Below are 17,846 nucleotides of genomic sequence, written 5' to 3'. Positions count from 1 at the left end.
CGAAATATGACGCTCGTTAGTCTGCGTCGCGGCGAACACCTCTCATCGTCCTGCCAAAATAACCCGACAATGTTACAACGACGACGACGACGATAATAATGAGGATTATTATAATAACAACAATTATTATTATTATTAAAATCCCGAACGGTTATTGTACATCAAACAAACTGGAAACTCGCGATAAGCCTCATCGTTTCCGGGCGTATACTCCACAGGATAGTAAACATTTTAGTAGGTGCAATGTATACGCAATGTACATAGTACGTCGTATTACGCTCGACCGTGATGGGACAATTTCGTTATTAGTTTATTACTATTATAATAATATTATTAAACGGCCGCACCAATCTTCGCGCGAATTATTATAATATTGTTTAAATACGCGCCTTGTGCACGCGGGTGACAATAATTATTAACGCGCACAAAATGCAAAACGTTTAGTGCATCACAGCAGGCTCTTAAACATGTTGTTACAATAATTATAAGACAGAGGTATTATATATTGTAGTTAATAGCTAACCTAACCTATATCATGTCGGCACACTCGAAATACCGTGCATTCCACCGCACGACCGTGACCACGTTGAAACTTAAAACTTCCCACGAATGCGTGCGTTTGCACTTGATGAATCTGCAAACGTATATTTTCACAAACACACTTACTAGGGAGGTATAGGTAGGTACCTGCTACCAGGTAGTGAGTACGCTCCTCCACGTCTTTCCGCAATTGCGACCGCGGTAAAACGTTAAACGTATTAACCGTAATCATGGTCGAACGAAAGCCATCATCGTCGTCGCCGTCGTCGCCGTCGTCGCCGTCGTTGTTCTATTACCATTGCCACTACCATCACAAGCGCGCGCGATATATTGCACTCACACATCCAAGTCGTACTTCTCGTGACTTTTCGAATTTAATTATTTAGATTTTTTGCCATAATATAACGCAATGTGTACGACAATCGCTATCACAACACTTTATACCTATATGTATGATATATGCAGTGGACGTCCGCTCCACCCTATTATTTTTCTAATAATATATTTATTCAAATTTTGATCTTTTGGAATTTTTAAGCATATTCAAGACGGACCATATTTTAAAATAGTTTGATTGTTTATACCATTTAGGGCGCAATGATCTTTTCTCCACTGTTTTTGATTGTAAATTATTAATTACTAAGTTTGTTTGTATGTTTATAAATTAAAACATTAATGGGTAGTTAGTATTTACTGAATTCACGAATTAAACATTATAATTACCAATATAGATTATTGGTTAATGGTAATAGGTTTAGAAGCCATGGAAGCTACCTATAATGACTTAAAAATTGCAGTAACTAAGTAATGGATATTAATTGATTGAAATTTTATAATTTGTAAAAATTGCCTTTGTATCATGTTGTGTGTATAATAACTATAATAAGCATTAATAGCTAGACTAAATATTACATCTACTACCTATATACATATTTTATATAAAACCACTATTAAAGATTATTATTATTATTCAATAGGTAACAGGTTGGTAGTTAATAATAAAATGTTATAGCTCAGAAATTACTAATTTGAATATTTACGTTAAAGGTACGGTTCTCATTTGAAAAATAATAAATATGTACCACCACAAGGCACTCTTTAAATGGATAAAAAAAAAATTAGTATTATTGAATATTATGGTATATTTAAAGTCAGAATTTTGCTATAATAAATACGTTAGTAATCTTCAAATGGGAGAGGGGGAAACATTTTAATATTTTATAGTTTTATACGATGCGAGTGCTTGATATCTAATAATTATTTAATCGGAAATTTACAGAAAATATAGAATTATTTATTTGAAACGTGTACAGGTACGTTTTTATAGTACGAAATGGGATTTTTTTTTCTTCGAATATTGGTTAATTTGAGCTAAACACTTGTGAAAACCTCTACACAAATGTAACTTAGAGGGTACTTGTATAGTTATGTATATATATAATAATAACATACCTATATTGTATGTGCAGCGCAGTCGTCATGTGTTCTATAGGAGCACGTGTGCAAAAACGCTCTTACCGAGACTGGTTGGAAAAAAAATATATCGAAAATAAACGAAAATAAAACGGTTTATAAGTGAGAAAAAAGTTTAATTTTAATCTCGGTGACGTTAATCCTAAAAAACTATCACGTATACATAGGATCCTCGACGCTCGTTTATGTTTGAAATTACGATCGTTTTGGCTCGTGTTTAGGCTCGTTGTGTGTAACAACACGCTGCTGCTATGTCGTATAATATATATTATGTGCCACCATGTCATACTTAATGTGATAGAGTGAAATACATTTTTAATTTGCATAGACAATAACAACACATTTTGAGTGCAAACGTTTTGGACGAAATAGTCGTTGTTCGCATCCGGATTCGAGTGGCGTGTATATAAGAGAAACGAGTACAACGACATCAAACGTACAAAATATAATGTTATACCTACGACGAGTAATATAATATTTGACGTGTACGTTTTTATTATTATCATTTATCGCTATTCTTTTTTTTCGTGCTTGTATAATAGTATAAGGATAATGATATTATAGTAATAATTGTGTTTCACTACGGATGAACGTATACGGACACTATACCTACACGGTTAAACGCGCGCAAAGGCCGCCGCCTCCATCACCTCCACCACCATCCACAACCCGCACCTTAACAGCCACCGCCACCGCCTCCACAGCTCCACATATCATGTCATTATGTAATATATTATAATATGTCGCGCCGAGGGCGGTGTGATGGAGGACGCGGCGCGTTCCCCGCCAACATATTGGTCGGCGGGCCGTGTAATTGTTTCCTAATAATAGCGCCCGCGCGCGCGTTTCGGTTTTAATGTCCGGACGAGCGCATCATGTAGAATGTGACCGCGGCGAGTATTAATTTCCGCGTGATTAACGACCTTTGCGTGGCGGTCCGCTACTGCTGGCCACCCATGTACCCCCTGCCCCTCTGCCCTGTCCAACTCCTCGTCCGGTTTTACCCTTCGACCGGCTTCGGCAGCCGTTCCAAAATGAATAGCCATATCTCATCCGCGTCGATCGCGCAGCACATAAGCTTTGCCGCTGACAGGCCAGACAGACGTGTTCCGGTCGGACGGACCGAGCCCGCACGCGCGAGCGCGCGCACACACACACACACACACACACACACACACACACACACACACACACACGCGAACAGAAATACGGTCAAAGGAGATTGTAGGCGATCGCTTGGGGTAAATAATTTTATTTTCTTCTGGTTCATTAGGTCTGTACCAGCGAGGAATGTCCGGTGGGCGATTGGGGGATTATATTCTTATACAATATGTTTGGACGTGTGTTATTATTGTTATCTACTGTTATAATATGATATACATTTTGTTATCGTGCAAATCCGCAGTTTTTTTAGATTTGTTGTGGGACTAGAAAATAAGAGACGCACTCGGGCAGAGCCAAAATATTAATATAATTATAATATTATAATATAATCATATGTAGTCCAGGGGTGGACTGGCTATATGTATGAGGCCAGTCGGAAATTTTGTTACTTGAGGCCACAATTAGCCTCGTACTCAGAAACTTGTTATGAAAGGGGACAGAGCGTATGCCGTACAGTACAGTAGTAAATGGGTTAGAGGATTAGAGTAGATTCCTAACTCCTAATATATTTTAATTAAAAGGGAAAAAATAATTTAAAATACAAAAGGTGAAATTAGTCAAAATTAATGTATATTTTTCGAAAAACATTTTAGTTACATTTCCTGATTTGTTCATCCAGAACTTCTTTATTTTTTATTTTTTCTTTGAATTAAAAATATTAATATGCTAAAATTTAATTCAATTAATTCAATCAAATACAAAATGACACAACTTTATATATTTTTAACTGTAGTTAAAATGAACAATTAAAATTAATTAACATTAAAAACCATTTTTTCGTTACAATTTTTGAAAAAAACTGATTTTATTTTCAATTATAATACAAAGTATCTCTAATATTTATTTTAATTTTAATGTACCTAAATCTTAGATCTAAAAAAAAAACTTTTATGAATTTCTAGCATAAAATAATTTACGAATTTTGGTGATTTTTACATAATATGTTGTCAAAATTCAAACTTAGAATACTTATGAAAAAAAATTGTGTCACCTATGTATTTCTTTTATTTTTCAACTGCTATTGTAAAAATATGTTAAGAGCATTGTATTGAATTTTCAAGCTTTTCTACCCAACAAATACATTTTTATCGATATTTATAGAAAAAAAAAACCAAAAAAGTTGAAAAATTAAAATGTCAGTAAACAGCTCAAAACAAATCTAAATATTTTGAAAATTGTATCAAATATAGAAAATGCCTATATAAACATTCAGTGAAAATTTCAAGTATCTGCGGTAGATTGTGTTAGAGTTACACCAAAATAAGAAAATCGCTAAATGTGAAATCCGGTGAAAATCCAATGTTGTAAAAATTTAAAATTCAAATGCTCATAAAAATTGAATTTGAATTTCCGGTGGACATTTCTTTTGTGATAAAGATTGATAAACTTATAACGAATCTTGTATTAAATTTTCAGATCTTAGATTTAAAAAGAAAATTTTTTATGAATTTCTAGTTTAAAATAATTTGTGAATTTTCGTGATTTTTACGTATTTTGTCGAAATTCAAACTTTGAATGCTTATAAAAAAAAAAAAATTGTGACTATGAATTTATTTTATTTTTCAACTACTATTGTAACAATATGTTTAAAACTTTGTATTAAATTTTCAAGATCTTCTACCCAAAAAATAAATTTTTATCGATATTAATTAAAAAAAAACTAATAATGATCGAAAATTGCATGGTGAATAGAATATACTTATAAGTAAGTTATAATATAAACATTCGGTGAAAATGTCATGTATCTATGGTAATTTTTTTTAAAGTTACATCAAAAACCAAAATTAATTTTGTCAAAAATTGATTGTGCGTAAAATTTCCCGTTTTTCCCTTAATTTTTAGTTTGTTTATCCCGGTTATTTAGAATTATTTCCTTTTCCTTCAAAAATTAAAATTTAAGCACCTTCGGACAACTATAAAAACATGAGAAATATCGTGCGTTAAAATAACGCCTGTGTGTTTAGTGCAGGGTTTGGAATGAATGCATTCAATTTAAATGAATAAACATGTGACTATTTAAGATTTAACTTACCTGGTTGCAATAAATCTTCAAATATATTTCGTATATACTTTACGTGTCACCGTATCGGTGTGGAGACTGAAGAGCAATGGATAACGGTGAAATAAAGTAAAAATATTATACAAATAAAACTATTTGTTAATTTTATCACTTATCACTTTTATACTTTCCCCGTTTATTATCGACTGTATAAAATTGTAATCCGTTTTATCTGTTCTAAAATTAGCTACGCTGTACCAACAAACCATCGTTTGTAAAATAAGTGTTGTGTTGTAGATAACAAAAATCAAAAGTAATCTCAATAACAATAATATGTTGTATAATATGCTAGGATTTAGAGAAAACCATTAATAAACTCATAATATTCCAGTAATAAATAGTATATTATGAATGCTATTGACTATATTATAACTTTACTGGAAAAATAGATATCAAAGCAAAGGGGCCAAACATTATACGGGTGAAAGGCCAGTCGGCAATAGCCGACCAGCCGACCGGGCCAGTCCGCCCCTGATATGTACCTTCCTGATACTTATCGATAGTTAGGTTAAAGAATATTCAGAGCCAAGTTGTTCATCATCATCGGATTATGTAGGTAATGAAATGGAAAATTATATAAAACGCGATTAATTCTTCTGAAAGCCAACTGCCAACTTACCCACTGGTTTACAGCTTAAGGTTAGGTTGTATTGAAAAATTCTCAATAAAAAATAAGTAGTAAAATTATATAAAAACTCTATTTTTAGCGTTTTGTTTAGGTAATAGGTACAAGGTACATATCTACATTATATATATACAATATTATACATTTTTTACGATTGCTGATTATAGGCCGAAGCAAAATCCGTTTTACTTGAATGTTGCTAAATAGTAAATTTATTAATATTTGATATTTTATTTACATAAATATCTAAAGTAATTAATTTTATTATTATTTAAAATCTGTTTGCAGGTATTTAAAATATGTATGCTAAAACAGTATCTTGCGCAAGAATGTTTAATGGTAACTTAACTTTTAATCTTTTTATATTTCTCTATTATAGAATACTAATTTAAAAAAATCTTAACTGTAATGTGTTATACTTTTTACTAATGAATAACAAAATCAAACTATTGATGTAAAATTGTAAAGTTATAGTTATACATACCTAATATTATAAATATTAAAAAATAATAATGATAATAAATAAAATGAAAACTAAATCGCACAAGACGGTACATTATCCCGATATAATATTCATCACTCACCAACTGCCCTCAAAACACCATTTCCATAATATAATAGTAATATTATGCTTTATATTACAATACCCTATTCAATTTTATGTTGTTACAGTTGATATCTGGTAAAGTTTACAAGTACTCTTCAAGTAAATTTAAGCGGGCCTAGAACTCGGGATTAAATATTATGAATTTATGACTATTAGAATTTAGAATAGATAGTTGAAAACAGTGGTAGTCAAACTCAAACGAAGGGGCGAGGAGGATGAATCTCCCATGACATTTTTTCAATGTTTAAGATTTGATAACTATAAATAAATAAATAAATAAATAATATTTTTAATAATTAAATGGTGCATTTTAAATAATCAGCCATCACCCTCCCCCCCTTGACAAATTCATTTGATCGCTACTGGTTGAAAACTACCAATTAAAATTATTTTTATGGATACCTCTACCTGCCAATTTATAAATTCAAAATCGAATATTAATCTACTTAGATATGTAAAACATCGCGGTTTGTTGAGAACAATAACAAAACTTCTTGTTGCATTTTATATGGTTTATGTCTGATGGTTTGTATGCAAATGTTCTTTTTTATTTTTATTATTATCAATACCTTTAAGTTACAACCTCAGCTCAACAATTATACAGGAGGTAATAGAGTAAAAATTAAATTAAAATAAAACATAATATACTTTATAATAAAGCAAGCATTTAAAATAAACGTAATGATAATATTGTTATAGTATGCTGCAATATTCTAATCCCTGTAATTCTTTGCGTTGGCTGATTAAAATTACGAAAAAAAATTAAAAAATTAAATCCCGGTGGCCAGTATTTTAAGAAAAATTCCCCCGGTGATGACAACGAATTTGGGTTGCTTCATTTTCTATGTTACTTAGACAGAAATAAATAACTTAATTATTATTTATTATATTTATAAATTAAACATGTAAACCATTGTAGGCTAATAAACCTTTGTATTTGAAGCCTTTAATTAATAATAATAATAAAAAAAAAAATAACTTAATATGTCGATTGTCGGTGCATAAATCGATCCTTATAGACCGAAAAATACACTTGTATACAATATTGTGTTTATGTGTGTGTGTGTGTGTGTGTGTGTTTGTCCCTCAAGTAATTACTAATTTAAAGTATAGTCGCCGCGGTGTAATGGAGGGTTTACGTTTCTAAAACTTACGAAGCTTTAAAACGTCGAGTAGGACTATTTATATTATGTATATGAACTATAATTAATACATGAAAGGCCGTGTATAGTGTATCAATATAATACACTATATTATTATACAATGTATATTGTTACCGAAAACCCCACAAAAACGTTAAAATGAAAATAGATACCCGAAACCCGACGAAATCACACGCGATCAAAATCTGAATTGTATCATATAATAATGTGTATGATGATGTGTCATGTAAAGTTTTCACCGTTTTAGGAAATAATCAATTTAAAAATTTATATATAATATATTGCTATAATATTATAAAAAATAAAATAACAGTTACGTATATTTCCGTATGCCTATTACGATTATAAGTTGTTTTCGATAATATCATGGTGACTAGTTCAAAAATAGAAAGTTATGAAACAAAAGTATTTTTTTTTTATAACTAGCAGTAAAGTATAATGGCATTTTTTTTTTTTTTTTGTTAATCTCTGGTTGTTATACTTATTACTTAGAATACAATAGTTTTGTTTCCGATTTGATTCAGTGAATAATAATAATAAATAAAAAAAAAAAACGACAACAACACCGCTATGCAGCATATACCTAACTCTAACAAAATTAAACTTAACCTTTGTAAGAGAACTTGGCGTGAACTTATTTTACTTCGAGCCGGATGCCCTCTCGATTATGTATATACATATATGCCACTGCTGTAATTACACTTTCGAGGCTTAGATTAATATAATAACATATAGTGTCGGAAGTATATCATATTCCCATTGTTATCGCCGCTGTAAACTAATTCGTTTTTCACACATACTCAAACTTTGTAAAATAATGGCCACAGCTCGTGGATAACACACTTATCTACATCATATTATATAAATATACATCTGCAGCGACAACCACATATTCTCTTACAGGAATACAGGGTGCTGTAACAGAAAGATCTGACATAAAAGAAATTATGCTAATTAAACGTATGACAACAATTTTTAATATTATGTATGATAAGTAAACAATTTAAGAAATATACTCATGTCATCAAATTCTCAAAAGTTATATTTTTAAAAAGTTATTGGGGGTACGCGTTCCATATTAATTTAACCAAAAAACATTGAATTTTAAAAAAATTCTAAAAATAAACTGCTTGACTGAAATAAATCTTTTTACCATCAAAATTGTTCTTATTATAATGAGATTCACAAATAGGCAATTTTGAATTTATCCAAAACATGTTTTTATCAATTTTTAAGTTTTTATTTTCAGTGTTAAAAATTTAAAAAAAAATCATATGTAGCGCAAGTGTCTATGAATTATATAGAAAAAAATGTTTAAATACTGAATACAACAAAAGTTATTCCATATATGTCAAGTCTTCGTGAGATACCCTGTATAATAATATTATGTCAGATAACTCTATGCGTCCTTCACGCTTTTATATACACTGTTCAGCGTGTTTTAATATATTTGAATAACGGTTATTGTTAACTAACTCCACTTGGTATATGTTTAGAGAATCAACTTTCAACACAAAGTTTTGTACAAACGATATGCAAATCACGGCGCGCTTATCTGCAGTCTGAGAAATTATTCAAAAACCGACGCATTTCAGCTCAATTATTGTGATTAATTCTGTTAGGACAAAGTTAATCATCCGTGCGAATACCAGAACGCATTCAAAGATAATTTAGTTTTCAATTAAGTAGAATATCCATTCAATCCTTTTTATTTCATTTCCCCTTTATTATTTTAAGAAATTCATTATACACAAACGCTGTTTAAAATAATAAATAATTAACTTTCACCACGGTTTTAAATCAACTCACCCCTGCACTCTCAGCTTATATATTTAATATGTATACAGGGCAATTTACCATTTTACTAAACATCATGCCCACCTCGTTTTGCATTCGATAATTTATTCATTCAAATCCTGATTTTTCGGAATACGTCCGGACCGCTCGTATATATATATATATTTCAGGTATTGAAGATTTTTTGTACCACTTAAGTTCTAAGATGCGTAGTACATTGACGGACGATGAAATAAGTTCTTTTTTTTTAAACGAAAGACGGAGATTATTAATTCTCTAAATTTGGGTGTATCAAATACAAAATATTAATGAATATAGTTTCTGTGCTATTAAAATACATTCAATAATGATAAAAGTCCTTAAAAATGATTTTAAAAAATATAGAAAAATATGTAATATTTGGATTGGATCTATTGTTTGACATGGTTTCAAACAATAATTATACAAACTATAAAATGTTGATAAATAAACATTAGTTTTTTTTTAATTTTAAACCATCATGGACCACATATATTTTAAATTTATATTTCAATGGGCGACAGACCTATGTTACCTTTATTACACAAAGTTTTGTGTCAATATCATTTGATTTTCAAGATTTAGATATATCAAAATTTTTTAAATAGTCAACTGGTTAATAATAATGTATAGAAATAAATAAAATTTCTCATTTGGCAAAATAATGTTTTATCGTTAGATTACTTTTTTTAAATTCTACAAAAAAAAAAAAAAATAATTATAATTATAAAATGCTTAAAATTGTTGGTCTCTTAGTATGCTTAAGAAATACAAAAATCGCAATATTTTTATGAATTTATTATTTATAAAAGTAGATTTGAGAGAGAACATGCTTGATGAATCACTCTGTATATTATATAATACTATTTATTGTTTTTAGTGCAACAAGAATGGTCAGCTGTTGATTAGACGTGTACAGCATTTAAGATTGTATCAAAGAATTTTGTTATTATAATATCATTTCATTAAATCTCATACCGACACGTTCTATAAGTATTGTAAGAAATATATATTTTTTTTTTTCAAAAGAAACACTTGCACTCCAAACTTTTTTTTATAATTTAAGATTTGTTACGGTTCAAGAAAGATAGCTTAAAATACTATTTATAGGCGTAAAATGTTATGATATTGTATTTAGTTTATTACATTTTTATCTTGTAAAAAGTTTGTTTTTAATTTTCAACTTGTGAATTCGTGACGTATTTTACTTGCGTTCATATTATGCATTTGATGAAGTAGAGTTAATTCAAATATAAAAAAAACTTAGTAGAAAAAAAAGGTCAGAGTGTTTTGGAAACTTCCATCATCGATATACCACCATTCATTACTGTTTTCATTAATACTTGTGAGTTGTGACGTATTGTTGTTACTTTAAATTGCAAGTTAATTATTTCAAATTTGTTCACGCTTTTTTTCCAACTATACCGTAAGAATACTTTGAAAGGTGTTTAGTGTATATTGAAAATGTATGGTGAAAAACTTTCACCATACTCGAGACTCGACATCGTCATTGTGTTATCGCTCTTACTCTATCAATCAATTTAAATACCTAGTTATACATTCTTTAGAGCAGTATTTTTTTTTCAATTTCTGGTCAACATTGAAATGTAAAAATTAAAACTATTTTTCAATCAATTTATACAGTTACGCGTGATTTTATGTAGGGCAAAAGTTTAACTTTTTATATATATTTTTTTTTATTTATAACTATTTTCAACAAATATAATTTTAAATTATTGAAATAATTTCATTTCAAAATAATATTTTTAATTAGTGATAAACTACATTTGTGTTTTTCATTTTTAAATTATGAGCAATGATGGGCATTCCAAATTATCTAAAAGCTTATTTAATTATGTATATTATAACACGGCGTAATCTGCAGTATGGCATTCACAGGGTTTAATTCTGGTTGAATATTTTTAACAAAGATGGACACAAAAAAAACAATCAAAGTAGGTCTTGTTTTCAAGTATGAATACTATAGGACGTCTGAAATGTCGCGTGAAGGGAGCGGTAATCCCTCTCAAAGTCTCAACTACCCATACTGCACGCTCTTTTATGCATAAAATTATTTAAAAACAAAACATTTTGCATTGTCATTTATACTAATGGTATTTTCGTGAAACTAAAAACAGTTAAAAATCGATTACGAGTAAATCAAGTACGTGAGTATAACGCACAAATTCCCCTATTATTATGTCCAGTACAACAGATTTTTTATTTATTTATACTCTAGTTTATATTTGAACATTTCTTTTATCTTTATACTTATATATGAATACTGTACCTTATATTTGAAGATTCTCGAATGGAAAAAAAATCAATACGAAAAACAAACCCACTCATTTTGTGTACTATGATAAGTTTCTCATATCTCAAATGTAATACAGTAATGTTTACTTTATTCGGAATGTTTTAATATTTATTTCTAAAATATAAGTAAAACATTATTTAGTAGGAGCAAAAATCGAGATCAATTCTTTGAAAAGATGTGCACGTGTATAGTTTTACTCGACGAGCAAAGTACAAGAATACATATTTTTATTTTTTTTGCGGAAATAGAACATTATTTATTTACTATCATCGTATCGGTTAATAATAAATAATTGAACTTGTATTCGACAATTCGACAATTCGCGACAGTTATGTACATTTTATAATCTAGTTGTAAAAATCTCGGAATATTATCTTCGCGCCACTTTAACCTATATAATACCTATATTATTAACTGTTATTAACCTCATCTTTTATACAATATTATGTATACGATAACAAAAAAAAAATAAAATAAAATAAAATAAACCACTTGAGCTGTAAATAATTTTTATTGGCAGAATAAATGTACACTATCCAATAGAGGTACTATATCGTTGTAACTGGATGGCTAACAGAAAAACGATAAATTTCTCACGAAGCTATTTTTAATTTGTTGGGGCAGTTGACGCAGTCATTCTTTGCTTCACTTGAGTTACGCCAAACCTTAATACGCTTTAAATTAACGTCTGGTTTTTATAAACTTTACAGAAAGAGAATGCGACGAATTACCGAATCCGGAACATGGCGTGGTCCAGATGACCGGAAGACTATTTAGCGACAAAGCTACTTACAGCTGCGAAATCGGATATCAGTTGATTGGCAGAGACCACAGGATTTGCCACGCCACCGGTTCGTGGTCTGGCGTGGAGCCTTTCTGCAAACAGAGTGGTTTGTACCTATTTTATTTCGATATTCAGTTTGCGCGTACGAGTATCTTCAATTTATCATGGACGAGTCAGTTGATTTCGTCACTTAGTTATTTTAGTATAAATTCTTATTGCAACTACCTGATAGGTATATATAATTAACTTGTTTAATACCAATGGTGATTGTCCATGAGTTGATGATGTATTTTGCTCTTTTATAATATAAATAATTTAATTAGATAATATGAATGATAAGTAATTATTATTTAAATCATTCATATTAACTATAGATACTAATTAAGTTTCAACCGCAGCAATTGAATTACAAACATATTATATTATTAACTAAAATGTACATGAGTTTATCACACAAATTGCATTTATTATACAATTTGTCTGACCCGAAAGTATGTATTAGTAAAGGGACATAATACATTGTGATAATTTAAAAATTTAAATAACTGAGACCAAATCAATTCAATTTGTTCTCTATATAATGGGTATATAGTATTATATACGCAATGTTTAAATATTTTTACTTCATTAACGATATTATATCTGTAATTAATAAATTTGATATTTATCAGTCAAGCTTTCAAGAACTAAATATTCAAATAGTAGAGTTGGATACGATAATTAGTATTCTATATCGTTTAAAAAATTTTAATTCAACATTTAATCCTCAATTTTTTTTATATATTCCCTATCTGCCGACTCATAAATAAAAACAGTAAATATTATACCTACTTTATTGTTGTTATGTTATTTATAATGATTTAATGCGTAATTTTGACATGAATAATTAATAGTCATTGTAATATTTTAAAATATTTACTACGATGAATTAAAAATAAATCTTTCATTGGTTGTCATTTTAAGTACGAAATCAATGATTAATAAGTGTGTTTTTCTGTGTAATGTATACCATCACTACAACTACATTATATTAGTGTTAACTTAATAACCCAATAAAATGTTTAATAACAATATTAAGATTTGATCGAATGAACAATTTTATATGATTTAATTTTTCACTTTTTGTTGAAAGGTTCTAAAATTATAAATTAAATTACTTGACAAGGCATGACTTAATGACATTAATAATTTTTGCGTAATATAATTAATGACTTAGAAGAAAGCCTAGGAACTTGGGTGTTTTAGTATTAGTGATAATAATGTATCGTGTATGCATCATAAATGTTGGTAAGATAATTTGTGTACAGACTTGAAAAAACTTCATCATCATTTGTATGGTGAAGTATGATTTGTATCAATCGTATTATTTTACTATTTTCAACGAAGCGAGTAGTAAAGTAAATCAAGTGACTTAACATATCAACATAAATACTTAGTCCTATATATAGGTATATACTTGCATAGTAATAACAAAAAATACTATAATAAGTACCTAATACTTTATAGTCTAGTCCCTCTCTATAGTACCTTGGTGTTTTTTTTTATTTTTTTGTTTTTTTCATTTCATTAAAAATTATTCTGGCGTTCGAGATAACCGTACATAATATCACAGCTAGTATAACATATAAATCGGTAACATTGTTCAACATCAATTACGTGACGTCTTGTTTGTATTTCACAGTGTTCTGCAAATCGCCCCGTGTAATCGAAAATGCAGGTAACAATGCTTTTCCGGATCAGCAAACATTCGACGTTGGGTCTGAAGTTGAGTACCGATGTAAAGACGGATTTACGATGAGAGGTTTCGCCAGAGCTAAATGTTTAGCAATGGACATATCGGCTTCGTGGTTTGGACCAGACATTACGTGTGAACGTGAGTCTTAAATGTTTATTGTATAAATACCGTGTGTGTAAGCACCCATAGAGATTAATGACTATTAAAAACACGTAATCTTGTGTCTGCCATAAATTACTGTAAATATTTATTTTTTACGCATTTAGGGTATTTTTCATTTTAACTGTTATATAAAACCTTAAATAATTTCAGTGGTCGATAATGCACAGTTATATTTAATAAATTACAAGATTATTATAAACAAATCCTATGTGACACTATTTATTGAAATTTGTTCAAAATTTTTTAATTTTGATGTACCTGATTTCTGGATAATCTAAATTATTTTTTTAAACTAGCTATTTTCAATTATTTTAAAAATGAATTTCGATTAATCATTAAAAAATCATTATAAACCTAGTACCTATAGGTATGTTAGACAATAACTATTAACTAAAAATTAAATTCCGTTTTCAAATTAATCTTTTATCATATATATATGATTTTTTTTGTTCAATACATTTTGTATTACTTATTATTATGTTTACACTTTTCATTTAGTACCAATTTTTTATTGAGAAAACATATAAAGCGAAATTGTTACTTATTTTATAATAATATTTAGGTAGAATAGTTTTACTTGTTTTTTAATATTATAATTTATATTGTTTTTTAATATGTTCAGTATAAAGTTGAATTACATTTTTTTAGATTTTGATACTTATAATTTTATTAATGAATAATTGTGAAACTGTAATTTTTTCCTTTTTAATTTAAATATTTATTTTTAATTTTTTTTACTTTATACTATTTTTACTTACTTTTTTATCATCTATCAAATGTTAATTCAAAAAATATTCAACATACGAGTAAGTACTTAATACAAACATTTTATGATACTTAAGACGCTCTAGGGAAATGTATTTCCTAGAATTTTTAAAATAAATGTTGTAAGTATTTTAAATTGCTCATTAAAAATTGAACCAGAACTATTACAATGACGTTGTGTCAATATAAAAATCATTAAATAACAATACATCAGTATAACTATTTTAAGTAGCATTTGTTTTCTAACAAATCACATAAATTTTAATAAAAAGAAAATACTCACTTAGACTTTTTTAACTGTACTTAGAATATAGTAGGTTTATTATTATCTATATATATGTCACAAACTATTATTTTCAGGTCCGGTGCTTAAGCTCTAATTATTTCAACACAAAATATTATTATTGATCTGCACGAACGTAATCGTTTTATATTACACATTTGTGAAAGACTGAGATATTTCTACACCAACAATGTGAACTGTGATATTCTTCATTCTTCTTATACCTATTTTCCAAAATTTTCATCACAGCATGCCTTCCAGTAATATTACGGTACATATATAGAACGTATTTTATCCTCCTAAACAACCTCCCTATTTTATCTTCATTCAACCGTACAAGCTTTGTTGTTGAATTATTGTTTGTCCAAATTGTACTCAGTACAATGTACTGCCTACTTATTGTCATTACCACCACACCTCATTTTCGAGGCTAATTGTTTTATAAGGTATAATTATTTTTGCATAAAAAACTAATTTCACTCCATATGTACTATACACAGTATATACCTAATACCTATGTATTTTTATATTTTATACCTGACATGTCATATTGATACAATTTATTACATTCCATTGATTGTTTATGTAATAATGCACCCATGCACGCACGACATATTTTACAGTCATAGCTTGAAAAGGCGTTTTCAGGATTTTTTTATTGGAGTGGGGGGACATGAAAATGTATTAAAGGAGAACCGTGGGGGGTCAAACCCTCACACCACCATTTTTGTATAACAATAACATATATTAAATCAAACAATATTATATTTAAATTGAAATATTAAATTTACAAAATCATATACCTATAGTATATTGTGAGACTAATATTAATTGTTTACATCAATATAATATTCAATTACAGACATTACAGTCTATAACCGTTGGTCTGAAATTGGTTATCTGTGTACTACATTGCATATTGATTAATTTAATTTTCATTGAAATATTAAATATCACCACTTATCAGTTCCGTTAATCATGAATATTAATCTTACCTGATAACTATCATCCCACCCCCCGTATCACCCCCAATAGGGGAACGCACAGCATATCTTAATAATTATTAATTATAATGTATATATATTGTCATACGGTTTATTGAGCTTAGATAGATTTTCGATAATTACGTCGGTACGTGATTAGTGCATCGGTCTGTATCGTTCGTTATACAACACAATATTATGTATTTAATTCGAAAACGTCGGAACATTGTTGTAAATATTATTGTTCGAAAATAATATGGGAGAGGTCGTTTTCCGCGATTCGGTATCGCCTCCGTAATCCGTATACAATAATATGTGTGTACACTGTACCTACACCTTTAAGCCAACCGTCTGTTATACTTTCAGCTAGGACTTGCGGCGCTCCGGGTGTGATTCCCAACGGCTGGCACCAGGGCGACTGCACAGACTTCGGTTGCCGCGTGTTCTACAAGTGTTCGGAAGGTTACGAACTAACTGGGAAATCGGAACGTCTCTGTCATTCCGACGGGTATTGGGTACCAAAAGATTTGCCTTCGTGTGTGCGTAAGTACTTCAATGCCGAGTTCGCGTGGTCGTTCTCTGCCCACCTATGACGATTTCCGACGGTAAACCGTTGTGGGTTTTTCGTTTTCTCCAATAATCGCTTTGCCCACAAAACTACTTAATATGTACCTATACCTATATTCGCGTTCTCTTGTCTCGCGATAACCACGGTCACTGTTATTCGGGTACCTACACCCGTAAACCACGGTATACCATACCATTCGAAACGTTGTATCACAAAATCGTTTTTAGGTATAAATGTTATAGGCATATACATAGTTGTTTTGTCTAGTGAAGTATATAAATTCAACAGAGTAAACAATTATAACAATAACGGCCTCTACACGTCAAGAACAGCCTCCCCCCCCATACTTTAACATTGGCTATTTTTGTCCGTCGTTGAATGATACAAACATATTATTATTACAAGCACGGGGAAGTCTGGGCTCAATGAGTTCAAATTATTTATTTGTACTTACTGTTTTTACTTGATTATCACCCTAAATTCGAGCCAACAACCCCAACTATAAACGCATAAAATCGGATTTAAACCGCGATAGTTTATGATTAAATAAATAATAATATCATCATAACTCCGTTTATAGACCAATTTTCGTATTAATTATTTTATACATGTTATTATAGATATTTACACCTTCTATATGCATGTACAGTAGAAATCGTTTATAATGACGTTCAAGGGACCAAGAAAAATAGGTCATAATAACGAGTTGTCACTATAACCAAAATGATGAAAAAAATGTTAACTTAATACGTCATGCTGAAAAAAAATAAAAAGATTTAATCAACTATTTAAATTATTGTTTT

At 29.5% G+C, this 17,846-nt stretch overlaps 1 protein-coding gene across 6 annotated transcripts in view; it reads left to right on the top strand.

Moving 5' to 3' along the window:
• The window catches only part of Hasp (Hig-anchoring scaffold protein), a 74,638-nt gene that overhangs the window by 45,666 nt on the left and 11,126 nt on the right, over window positions 1-17,846 (top strand). For all 6 annotated transcript variants that reach the window (XM_015514259.2, XM_015514250.2, XM_015514227.2 and 3 more), the window contains exons 4-6: window positions 12,474-12,653; window positions 14,229-14,420; window positions 16,842-17,018. In XM_015514259.2, coding sequence (XP_015369745.2) covers window positions 12,474-12,653; window positions 14,229-14,420; window positions 16,842-17,018 — 549 coding nt within the window. The remainder of the gene's footprint in view (window positions 1-12,473; window positions 12,654-14,228; window positions 14,421-16,841; window positions 17,019-17,846) is intronic.

The sequence above is a fragment of the Diuraphis noxia genome, unplaced genomic scaffold, assembly GCF_037042655.1.
Source record: "Diuraphis noxia isolate RWA-SAM2 unplaced genomic scaffold, SU_Dnox_SAM2 contig0004, whole genome shotgun sequence".
Lineage (NCBI taxonomy): Eukaryota > Metazoa > Arthropoda > Insecta > Hemiptera > Aphididae > Diuraphis > Diuraphis noxia.
This window is presented reverse-complemented; position numbering and strand designations above follow the sequence as displayed.